Below are 12,427 nucleotides of genomic sequence, written 5' to 3'. Positions count from 1 at the left end.
CTTTATATGGTTCAAATTAAATGCCATGTGGCGACACAAGTGTGGAAGATTTTCAGCAAAAAATGAACAGCCCTGTGTAGTTCCAAACCGGTATCACTTTCGACCTCGAGTGAAACTCGAAAGTAGTTGTTTAAAAAAAAAATGTTGAATGTTTTAAACAACATAAAATAGAGCCAGACCGATATTATCGGCAGACCGATATTATCAGCCGATATTATTAGCTGGTATTATCGGTATCGGCAGTTATAATGGCCGATAAATGAATATTTCAAAAATAAAATAAAAACGGACGAAACGCGCTTTAACCATGTCATGAGTGTTGAAGTTGTATAGTTTATCCACCAGAACACTCCCTGTTGGCAACACTCGTTGAGTTGGTCACGATAAATACATTGCTTGAATAATAATTAAAAGAACATCCCCATCAGTTCTCTTAACTCAAATAAACATAACAAAATTTGTGACTATGTCCAGTTTTGCTGTGGTTAAATAAGCCGAGAGAGAAGCGGAATTAGCTAGTAATAATTATGTTACGTTGTTACAGTGTAGTTGACTGACTGTCCTTTTAACTTTTGACAATGTGAATGAAGTATTTCTTAATACTTAAATTAAGTATTTCTTTAAGACAGCAACATGACATCATGACTTTTGCGTAAACATATACGCCACTTTCGAGTCAGGTGGCGTGTCATCTCTACGCATTTTGAGCTATCCGCGTGTATCCGCGTGTATGCGTGTATGTCTACGCCATTAACGTCCGCGTCATTCCGCGTGTCTGAACACGCAGTCAAATCTCCAGTCATAAATGCCATTAACCCCAGTGACGGTTAAGTTTAGGGATGGGGTTGAGGTAAGTCATATCTTTTTTTTACCTTGGATGGTAAGGGAACAGTCAAATGCCATTAACCCCAGTGACGGTTAGGTTTAGGGACGGGGTTGAGGTAAGTCATATATTTATATAACGTTAAGTCAACGGCGTTCATAAACACGCTGAAAGGCGATTATGCGTCTTGATAGCACGCCAAAAATGGAAATACGAATTGGCGTGTCATACACACGCTACTTCATGAGATCAGTCTGAAGACAGTTATAGCAATGAGACGTATCATCTCTCCTTGGCCTGCATGTTATATTGAAAATGTATGTTTAACACTTTGCAGTATGACGTTATCCATAGCTAAATTATGGCTCATCATAGACTAGCTAACCACAAAGCTAGTTAATGCCACTATCATCAGTCTGTTCTGTGATGACAATAAAAGAAACAAGATCGTTTTTAAAATGCATTATCAAATTATTTTAGTTAACTGTTTTGTTGCGCGTTTCTAAAAAAATAAAAATAAAAAAAAATATCGCCCGATATATCGGACTTTTAAAGCCAACAAATATTTGTATTGGTATCGGCCTTCCAAATCCTTTATCGATCGGGCTCTAACATAAACCCCACTGACTTTCACAATATGTACAATAATAAAATAAAAAACATCATCTTTTATGTTCCACAGAAGAAAGTCATGCAATTATATTAATAATTATTACAATAATACAACTTGTATGTTACAATATACAACTATAATATAATGTAATATTATAGAATTAATATAATTTAAAACAATATAATACATACAGTTTGTTTTCTAGGCCTGGGCCTGTTGCAATTATTGATTAATCATCTGATCATGGTTATTCCATCTAATCACAATTATTTTTGATTACCGCGATAATTGTGCTGTTTAAATTTTATCGCATTTTAACATCCAAATAAGGGAAATTTAGGTGCTTAAAAAGTGCCATCAAAATGCGTGATGTGTGGTAGGAAGAAGTTGAGTTATAATTATTTGCTGGGAGTAAAGAATAAAGATTTCATGCAAAATTAAGGTTTGTGGATTTTGTTTATATTATACATTATATTATATTATAATATATATATATATATATATATATATATATATCTGTATACTGTATACACACATGTGTGTGTTGTGTATATATACAGACATGCTTGCGCGCACACACACACACACACACACACATATATATATATATATATATATATATATATATATATAATGTACACATATATTATGTAAACACACTTATGTTACATGCCATTTTACGATTATATATACGATTCCCCGTAAAAAAAAAAAAGAATCTATAGACCATTTCACAAGATGTAAACAACACTGGTCCAGAAGCACTTCCTGTTTCAGTTTGTAACTGTTTTCTTTATTTCACATGTAAAGAAAACATCTTAAAGATGTTTGTTTAACTTTTTGATTGAGTTTTAAATGTTCTGTTGGTTGTATTTTATCCCAGCTTTTATGTAGTGTTAAAAAACTGAAACAGGAAGTGCTTCTGGACCAGTGTTGTTTACATCTTGTGAAATGGTCTATAAGTGACATGAACGAAACAGAATTGAATTGTAAATCACAATTATGTGTATGATAATCGTCAGCACAAAATGCATGATCGTGACGGGCCTACGTGAGAGTATTCCTAAGCCTCTCCAAAAGCTCAGTCCTCTGCTGTTCTACTATACTCTTTACACTCGTAATGGCTTGCTGATATGGATTTATGGCCATCTGCGGTTAATGCTGTGAAGTTGTGTGTGCCGAACAGGAGTGTCTAAATGATAATTATTATGACTCATACAGTCTTTACATCACAAAGCTTTCCAGAGATCCCCGGGAGGGAGGGACTGATGACACACAACTTTCATGCTCCGGACAAACATATTACCTTTTACGGACCCTTCCCAGAATCCTTTTGATCATTTCTTTTACTTTATTCTCTTCTGTCATCATCAAATCTTGATAGTAGCCTTATTAAAAATCTAGATGTTGTGAATTATTTACAGTTAGTCTTAGCGTTTTGGTATGGCTTTAATTGCCCATGCCCTGGATGTTATCTGGCAATGCTCCTGCTTCAAAGAGAGTTCTATCTACAGCAGCTGTCACTAAACCATAAAACCATACACTTATATCAACTTTGCTCATCAAGGTTGCACTTTAAAGCCTGTCGACTGTTTGATACTAAAGATTAGTTTGGGTGTATCCAGACCTGAGCAGATAAGAGAAGAATATAGATATACAGGGGTTGGACAATGAAACTGAAACACTGGCCAATTTTGGAGGTTTCACATCTATATGCCTGGCGGCCAATCTTCAGAGTGAAGCACGGGTGGATCAGTGATGGTTTGAGCTCCAATATCATGACAATCCTGATTGTATTTGATGGACACGACATTGCCGAGGACTACCAAACCCTTCTGGAGGATCATGAGCACCTGATGCTCAAACCGTGTATCAGCATGATCATGCACCAACACACACAGCAAGACTTGTGACAGAAGGGTTTGATGAAGATGAAAGTGACGTTGAACATCTCCCATGGTCTGACAGTCACCAGATCTGAATATTATTGAGGTGTTTTGGAGGAGCGAGTCCACCAGCATCATATAGTGACCTGGACACTGTTCTGGAAGAGGAACGGCTCATAATCCCTCTGGTCACTGTGAAGGACTTCTATCTGTCAATTGGTGCTGTATTTGGATGCAAAATGAGGCCCTCACCATTCTAACAAATTATTGTGTAGTAAAACCAGGTGTTTCAGTTTTTTTGTCCAACCCCTGTACTTCCATTCTGTATTCAGATTGTATTAATGGTGGATTGTGATTCCATGTCATAGATTTTGTAAGAATGTATTGAAATAGAGATGTCAACGTCTGTGTGTCCCTAGAGCTTTTAAGCACTAGGAGGGGAGTAAATTCATACCCGTACATGCCTACACAAAGATAAAATGATGGGCTGGATCTGAAACACTCGGTAAACTTGTGTTAATTTTTAGTATGTTTATATATATATATATATATATACACACACACACACACACACACATACACAATCCCGCTCTGAGCAGTGTGAGGAGGCCCAGTTACATTGGTGCCTTGACCCAGATAGGAGTGAGGTTTACGGGTGTGTGTGCAATGGAGGCCTGTGTATGTAAACCTCACTCCACTGGCCTCAAGATGTCCACTAGCAACTGATGCCTGAGGCTGTGGTCTTTAGCATCCCTGTTAGTGTGCCTGGTGTAAATCGCACTCTGAGCAGTGCCAGTTAGATTGGCACAGTTACATAACCTCACTCCCCTGGCCTTAAGGGATGCAGTAGCAACTGATGCTAGAGGCTACATATTCTTTAAATGGCCATTTCTATGGATATTTTAAGCACATATTTTAAGCACATTACTTTATTTGGTCTGTTTGATGCCTGGAGATGTTGTTTGTACTCACACTTTACACGGCAAGCTTATCCTACAAGCTGTCATCACTTTTCTCCTTACTGCTCTCATCTTTTTTTCTCGAATATGGTTGATGATTATTGATTTTTTTAATATTTTTTATTTATTTATTTATCAGGCATGTGATTGGCTAAGGACCAATGGGAGTCTCAATGGGGACCAGCAACTGTCTGGTTACCCACATTCTTCAAAATATCTTCTTTTTTGTTCAGCACAAGAAATAAATTAATACAGGTTTGGAACAACATTACAGTGAATAAATAATGACAGAATTTTTATTTTGGGGTCAACTATCCCTTTAAGAACAAGCAGCTGCATTTTTATTATTAGGGCTACTGTCACTTTAAGACCTGTACGCGACAAGCAGATTTCTCTCAATTTTCTCGGTTTGCTTTGAATTTAGACATAACCAAATGTTCTTATGTAAACCTTGTGTGTATTTGAGAGTATTAGCGAAATAATACTCGAAAGATAACTTAGTCCAGCAACCAGGTGCTGTTAGACAAGCTTTTAGCGCATGTGCACGTCGGGTGTTCGCGCTCAGAACAGCGCATCAGCAGTGAATGACATGTTTAACCGGCAAGGCTTTAAAGCACGTGCAAATTAACTTTTGTGAACTCGCTGAACTGATGTAGCCGTTCCTCTGCGTTAATATTGCGAGTATTTGTCGCGTTGTACACTAATGCTGTTGAGACGGAGGTGTCAGGACTGCAAGTTGCAACTGACAGAATGCACGATATAGCTGCTACATATTTCTACAAAAGCAGTCAGCAGCTTGCTTGGAGCAAGGATCATAGCGCAAATTTGAAATATATCGATATATCGCCCAGTCCTGGTGACCTAACTGTGATGTTCTTCAACTAACAACGATACCAGCGCGAGAGCGACTAGAGATACGAAATTGAGCAGGTGAACAAGCTGAACCAATTAGACATTCTCTGGCTGAACGCAAATACGTCCTTGTTGATACTTTGAAAGGAACTTTCTGTACGCACGTCAGCCAGTTATGGGTTATGTCCTCATATTCTCTACTTTTCACTCCGGCTGCCGACACCCGCCACCCTCTTTTTTTTTTTTTTTTTTACAGATCTGCATGATTCACGTAGGTCACATTTTCAGGTCGGAAAATCCGGAATTCCGGATTAATCCGGAAAAATCACATCCCTGATTTATTTTTATTTTTTTATTGGTATTAACATTAATGACAGACAACAGCAGGAATAATAGGTTGCTGTCACTTTAAGACCAAATCCATGCACCAAATATACTAACACATACAGGGTTTGAAATTAACTTTTTTACCCACCAGCCAGTTTGGCTACTGGTTTTTTAAGTTACCGGCCATTCAGAACTTCTACTAGCCAAAAGTAAAAAAAAAAAGCCCACTGCTTATATATATACAGTATATATATATATATATATATATATACTCTTTATTGTATATATACAATAATATATATATATACTCTTTATTGTATATATACAATAAAGTGTATATATATATATATATATATATATATATATAATATATATCCATATTGCTTCAATGCAAATGAACAAGTATTTGATTATATTTTACATTTTAAGGATACATTATGAGGACATTACAAGGATTTTATTATATTATACGGTGTTATTTGTTGTGTACACTTGCATGTTCAAGTAAGCCAGAAAGGCGCAGATTTGCGCAATAAGCCATTTGCGCTAAATCTGTGCATACTGTATTTGGCTTACACGAACTTCCCCAGCAAAGTGAGTAAATATCTTTACACGCCAAACACGCTTTACACGCCAAATTGGCTAGTGATTTGACAGCGTTACCCGCCACAGTTAATTTTTGTCTGCATTTGGGGTGTTGGCGGTTGTTAATTTCAAACCCTGGACACATATCCGGTTTCTTTCTCAACTGTTCATCTTGCCAAAGATGGAGAAAAAAAATCCTACTCCAGGAAGTAAACGTGTCCCTGTCCTCAAAAACGCTCTTCCCTCCACGTTTTCTGGTTACCAGCTATGTGCACCCCTGATTATAAACATCTATGTTGCATCTAAATCAGCCAAAACTGATCCGATGAAGGCATTTTAGTAGTCTGGATGTGACGCAAACATTGAATTCAGACTTGCCTTGATGCCTTCTTATCTTTATAAACTGCCTGATGAGCATTGTTCAGCTTTCAGTCACAGCTAAGGTTTCTGACAGGACAAAAATGTCATCAAACATACACACAGACAGTTGAGGATTGCAGTTGTCTAGGTTGAAATACAGCACTGTATATGTGTTTTAGCTGCTGTCTAAACACAGGCTACTGTTATGTCTCCTCAGAGCCGTCTGGATGCTGAGAAACCTTTTGTCCTGCAAGAACAGACCAAGGCCATCGACAGGTAAACCTGAAATAAACCATTTGCTTTAACCCAGAAAAGAATTTAACTAAAGATCCCCCTCTGAATGGAAAACTGATTAACCTTCTTTTTTTAATAAAGGACAGAGGCGTTAGGTATTATAATTTTTAGCCTGATATTGGTTTGAATTGGCCATGTATGGTCATGAGGTACGCTTGCTAAAGTCAACTGACTATTAAAATCAGGGAATTCTTTTGACTTGGGCCTGTAAACAATTACGGTACCTAGCAACACCTTAGCAATCACCTACAATACTTTAACATCATGCCAGCATGGGCAAACACACATTTTCAAATTATTTTTTTTTTTTCAGAAGTTGTTAAATGTAGTTTGTAACTATTGTATTAATATTTTTTTTTTTAAATTCTGGGTTGAACACAACTTTAGCTCGATTCAAAATGTACAATAAAAACGTATATTATGAAAGACTAATACTTTTTAATATATTTATATAATTATTTAAATAAATGTACATATTTATTTATATTTGTATTTAAATAAAATATATTTAAATAAATATGTAATTTATTTCTGTGATGCAAAGCTGAATTTTAGTCACATGATCCTTCAGAAACCATTCTAATATGCTAATTTGCTGCTTAAGAAATATTTCTTATTATTATATAATGTAAAAAGGACAGTTCAAAAGAACAGCAATTATTTGAAAGATATATCTTTTATAACATCATAAATGTCTGTACTGTAACTTTTGATTAATTCCATTTGTGTTAAAGAAATCAGTTTAATCAAAAACATTTTACTGACATTTATGAACTTTTGAATAGTAGTGTATATTTTTAGCTATATATCTCCCAGACCTAAAGTATTAAATTTAACCTGTAATATTTAAGTATGAATGACACACTAATTATACATCACACTGTTTTGCATACCGAGACTGTGGCTGCAGAAACCGTGCTGGCTTGACATCAGTTGACTTCACATTTTTGGAACCAATTAGTTATACTTGTGGGTTTGTGTCTGTTTCCCAGGATAAGCTTTAGCCTTCAGGTGCTAGTAAAACTTTGAGGCTTCCAAGCAATGTTTACCTCTCTGAAAGGCCCATAATTCTATGTGCTGGGGAAAAATATTGATCAAAGGCCTGAAATGATAAGACTGATAAACACTGAACACGCTCCAAAACTTAGTTTCCATCGTGACCGGAGTGTGTGCAGCGTTGTCTGTGTGCGTCTCTCCTTCTGGGGCTTCAGTGTTTAGTTAAACAAATTATTCATCAGCCTATACACCCCTTGTTTAACTGTTTTTGTGGAGTTTGACTCTGCATTGCATATGAGCCTTATGTAACGTCAGTTGATGTTGAACTAATCTGCTGTCCCAGGGTCAAATCTGATGGCTAATTTGGCTTGCCTGTTTGAAAAATATACTCAAAAAACTTCCATGGATGGTGTTTGCGGGACTGACCCTGTATATTTTGTTATTGTTCTATTGTTTCAGGCTCTTTTCAGCTGGAAGTGTGGAGGGAATCATGGAGAACCTTAAGAAAGATGGCTCTGCTTTTGCTCTCAAACAGACTGAGGTGAATTCAGGGATGGTGTCTATAAAATAAACCAAAAGTAAAAGTCACTTTTTTTTGTGACACCCCAATGTCATTTACAAACCCTTAAAGGGCATATTGCAGGTTAGAGGACCCAACGAGTCAATGCATAGAAAAACAATGTAGGAACTAGATTTTCTTTAAAATATACGTATAAACACGCTACAGAAGCTTCTGCAGTCGTTTTTGTGAGAGAATTTTACTTCCGCGTCTGAAAATGGGCGTGGCGGGCGTGACGCAATGAGCGGGAGAGCCGTCGATTCACACAACAGGAAAACAATGAATCGCATGACATTTCGGACGCTGAGGAAATACTCGTATGACGGATCAAGCCATAAAGTTATGAGCCTGCTATGCTAAAGAGATCAGGGACAGGCCAGGATAATGTCAGGCAGAACGGTCAGAGAAAAATTGACCTGTGATGTGAGGAGAACCAGTGGAGAACAGGACAGGTGCCTTTTAGGTGAGAGACGTGCTTATAGTATACACGTTCGCTAACGATACACTGTCCTCACAATATTGTACAGATTATTATGATCCTATAACAGGCCAGCAGACATTAGTATGTTTAGGGTAGATTTATATACTATTAAATGTATAAAAACTTTACTTGAGTATATTTCTATACTAAAAGCATAGGCTATACTCAGGTAAATGTTTAATACATATTTTTCACCTAGGTTATAACATAAACAGAACATTAAAGATTTGAGTATTTAAACAACCAATTTTGTTTTTCAATTATAAGTTCTATGTAGGGCATGACATGACTAAGTTATATACCACTATTTGATGCCATTGGTAGTATACGACGATCAATATTCTTGCTTCGGCATACCATGATGTTGAACTCCATCATATCACCGGGATGCTATAGTCATTTGATCTGAAGTGAACGCTACACACGACCGCGTTTTCCGAGCCGATGCAGAAGAGAAATCCCGTCTCTTCACCTGCTCAAACCGCACCAGGAACGAAAGATAGGCTATATAGCACCGTCACTTTTATTGTAATGGAAACTTGTGGACTCGATCTTGAAGTCCTGACAGGCTGGAGTTTTTGCAATCTCCACAAACACAATAATTTACCATGACGATGATAAATTAAAATGCAAAAACTAACGAAAGCACACCGACTGACGAGCGCTCTCACTGAACACCAGCCTACTCTGCACTGAGCCGAGGCTGCGGCTCCCTGATATGACGTCAAATGACGCGATGTTGAAAAAAAAGCGGTTTTTACTAGCAGTCCAAGAAACGCTCACTTTATCTTCTAAATTAGTGCCCTTATGTTGTTTTAAAAAATTTTAAATCCTGCATTAACTTTTCATATGGTATTTTCATACAAGGTTATCTATAAATTTCAATTTTTTTTTTTTACCTGCAATATGCTCTTTAAGACTTTCTTTCCTCCATGCAACACAAATGTTGTGATTAACAATTTATTCCAGGCTTGTCCTCACGCAAAATGTGTGCCTTAGAAATCTATGGAATATAGGGCATACTTTTCATTTAGACCACTTTCGTGATGTTTTTTGATTTTTATCCTCATAAAGATCATTAATTTTGAAACATTAATTTTGTCCTCATTAACTTTCATTATATTTAAAAGAATGAATAGGATGTTCTACTTGTGTTTTACGAAAAAAAAGGTTATTCAGGTAAATTCATTTTTTTATAGATAAATTATACCATTATTGGTAACGTTAACATGCAGGCCAGACTCATACTAAACAAAGTTTTGTTTTTTGTTTTTTTCACAAAAACTTTAACCTCTTAACTGTCACTCCCCTTTTTTGAATAGATATGGAAATGCACATTTCGAACTTAAATGGTTGTAATTCAAGAATACTTTGGAATATAGACATAAGATTGGTCTCGTTTTAAAGAATAATTATTCTTATTTTATATAAAATATATATTTTCTAAAACTGCAGAAAAATCAAAGCCAAAAATCTGAACAAGTTGTGTTTAAAATTTTAGGTTGATATCTCAAAAAATGAGCTTTCTGTGAGATTTGGTTTGGGCGCAGTACCAAACTTTTTCACTAGGGCACAACCAGACTCCATTACTGCCCATATAAGGGCGCCTCCATTTCCATATGTGTTTTGAGTGATATGAACCATTATTTTCACAATTTTCATACAATTTATGAAGTAGAGATCCTATTCAGGAGTAGTATGGGAAGTTTGGCACATTTTGAAATGAATTCAACCTCTAAGAAACATACTTATTGCCACATCACAAATGGTGAATTTATTATAATTTTTTCCGTAATATTTAACATTTTCAGACCTTTTTTTCTAAAATAATTGAATGGATGCAATCTTTTGAACTCTTGGCATGAAAACAAACTGAGGTTTCTACCTATTTTTTCATGATTTTTCATGTTCATGTTCAAAATAAAGGAAAATCAGTCACCAAATATGGAAACTAGAGATTGTAAGCTTTCAAATGATATATAGTTTGTCAGTATTACTTAAGGTCTTTTCTAAGATATTATTGTTTTAAAAATATAATGGCAAGTGTCCCACCTGTGGGACGTGACAGTTAAGGGGTTAAAGTGTCATAAATTTAATATTAACATCTGTTTTATTGAGCTGAAATGTTTAATATATTGAACAATGATGCATTCCATTCAACAAAAGCGGTTCCTATTTCATATAACTGTTGTTATTTTGAATTTTCTTATGTATGGTGGATTAAGTGATATTTTATGAAAATATTAAGCAGCACAACACTTTTTTCAACACTGATAATAATAAATGTTACTTGAACACTGAAGGATCATGTGACACTGAAGACTGGAGTGATGCCTGCTGAAAATGCAGCTTATTCAGAATAAATGACATTTTAAAATTTCACAATATTACAGTTTTTACTATATTTATGATCAAATAAATGCAGAATTCTTTCAAAAACATAAAAAATCTTACCTGTAAACGGGTGTGTATACAAATCAATATCAAATAGCTAGTATTTAAAATATAATTTTGCATTGTTTATGAAAAAGTATCCAAAATAATCACATACTGTATATAGTAAGTACTACATTTGGTTTGAAACTTGCTGCAAAAGTCGTTCTATATAGTATAGTATAGTATAAAACTTTATAGTGTAGTATGAATGAAATTTGTATTTCGTCCCTGTATGAAGGCGAGCCGTTTATTCATTCTGAGTCGCAAGTGATGTTTTTATGAACTTCATAAAATTACACTGCAATAAGAAAGGCTGTGGCTCGTTGTTTCCACATCCTGCGCCTGCAGCTGGATAAAGAGTATGATGGTTTCCGGGATATTTGGCGAGATAAAGAAAATGAGCGTGTATGGGTTCTCGTTTGAGGTCTGCGTCATGCAAACCCTCTCTCGTATTGCGTAATGGGCACTGAATCATATTATACCTCATTAGTATTTCAAAGCCATTCTGTTTTTCCTCCCATAGCGCTACTTTGCCATGCATCACTTTGTTTAGTGTGAGCTGTTGAAAGGAAATTGATGTTTGTGACGTTTTATAGTTGAAAATGTATGGCCAATTTGGCATTTCTAATCCACCTAACCTGCATGTCTTTGGAGTGTGTGCGGGGAAACCGGAGAACCCAGAGAAAACCAATGCTGAAACAGGGAGAACATGCAAACTTCACACTGGATCAGCTGGTCTTCCCGGCTCACGCTGTTTTTATTGTCCGCTTCAGATTAACTTGCATTTAGATAGCTATATCAGCTATTTTTATTGTAATTTATTTATTTTTAATTAATGAAATATGGATTTTTTTTTGTATTGAATTTTACAGATTCTGGCCAAAATGTCCCCAACCTCTCTGAAGTTAACTTTCAGGCAGATTGAGGAAGGAGCGAGAATGAGTTTGCAGGAGGTGCTGGTGATGGAGTACAGACTCAGTCAGGCCTGTATGGTATGTAATGCAATTTTATGTAAATGCAATGCTTTATTATTTCGTTACCTAAATCAAATCAGCAAAAGCTGCTTTTTTCACAGTATGCCACTTATTAGTTTAGAGGAAGTATTTGTGTTATTCATGTCATGAGGTTTTACTCTTGCTTTGCAGAAAGGCCATGATTTTTATGAGGGAGTCAGAGCAGGTAAGATGCACATTTCTTCTGAAATTCACATATTAGTAAATTTGTCCCTATCGATAACAGTATATAAGTTTGCTCTT

The 12,427-nt window shown here is 35.9% G+C and overlaps 1 protein-coding gene across 2 annotated transcripts in view; it reads left to right on the top strand.

Annotated features, from left to right (window-relative positions):
• The window catches only part of hibch (3-hydroxyisobutyryl-CoA hydrolase), a 35,911-nt gene that overhangs the window by 19,865 nt on the left and 3,619 nt on the right, over positions 1–12,427 (top strand). For both annotated transcript variants that reach the window (XM_039669887.2, XM_089133078.1), the window contains 4 exons: positions 6,623–6,681; positions 8,155–8,236; positions 12,044–12,163; positions 12,317–12,350. In XM_039669887.2, the coding sequence (XP_039525821.2) occupies positions 6,623–6,681; positions 8,155–8,236; positions 12,044–12,163; positions 12,317–12,350 (295 nt within the window). The remainder of the gene's footprint in view (positions 1–6,622; positions 6,682–8,154; positions 8,237–12,043; positions 12,164–12,316; positions 12,351–12,427) is intronic.

This window comes from Pimephales promelas, chromosome 7 (genome assembly GCF_988280905.1).
Source record: "Pimephales promelas chromosome 7, fPimPro1.hap1.1, whole genome shotgun sequence".
In the NCBI taxonomy this organism is placed as follows: Eukaryota; Metazoa; Chordata; class Actinopteri; order Cypriniformes; family Leuciscidae; genus Pimephales; species Pimephales promelas.
This window is presented reverse-complemented; position numbering and strand designations above follow the sequence as displayed.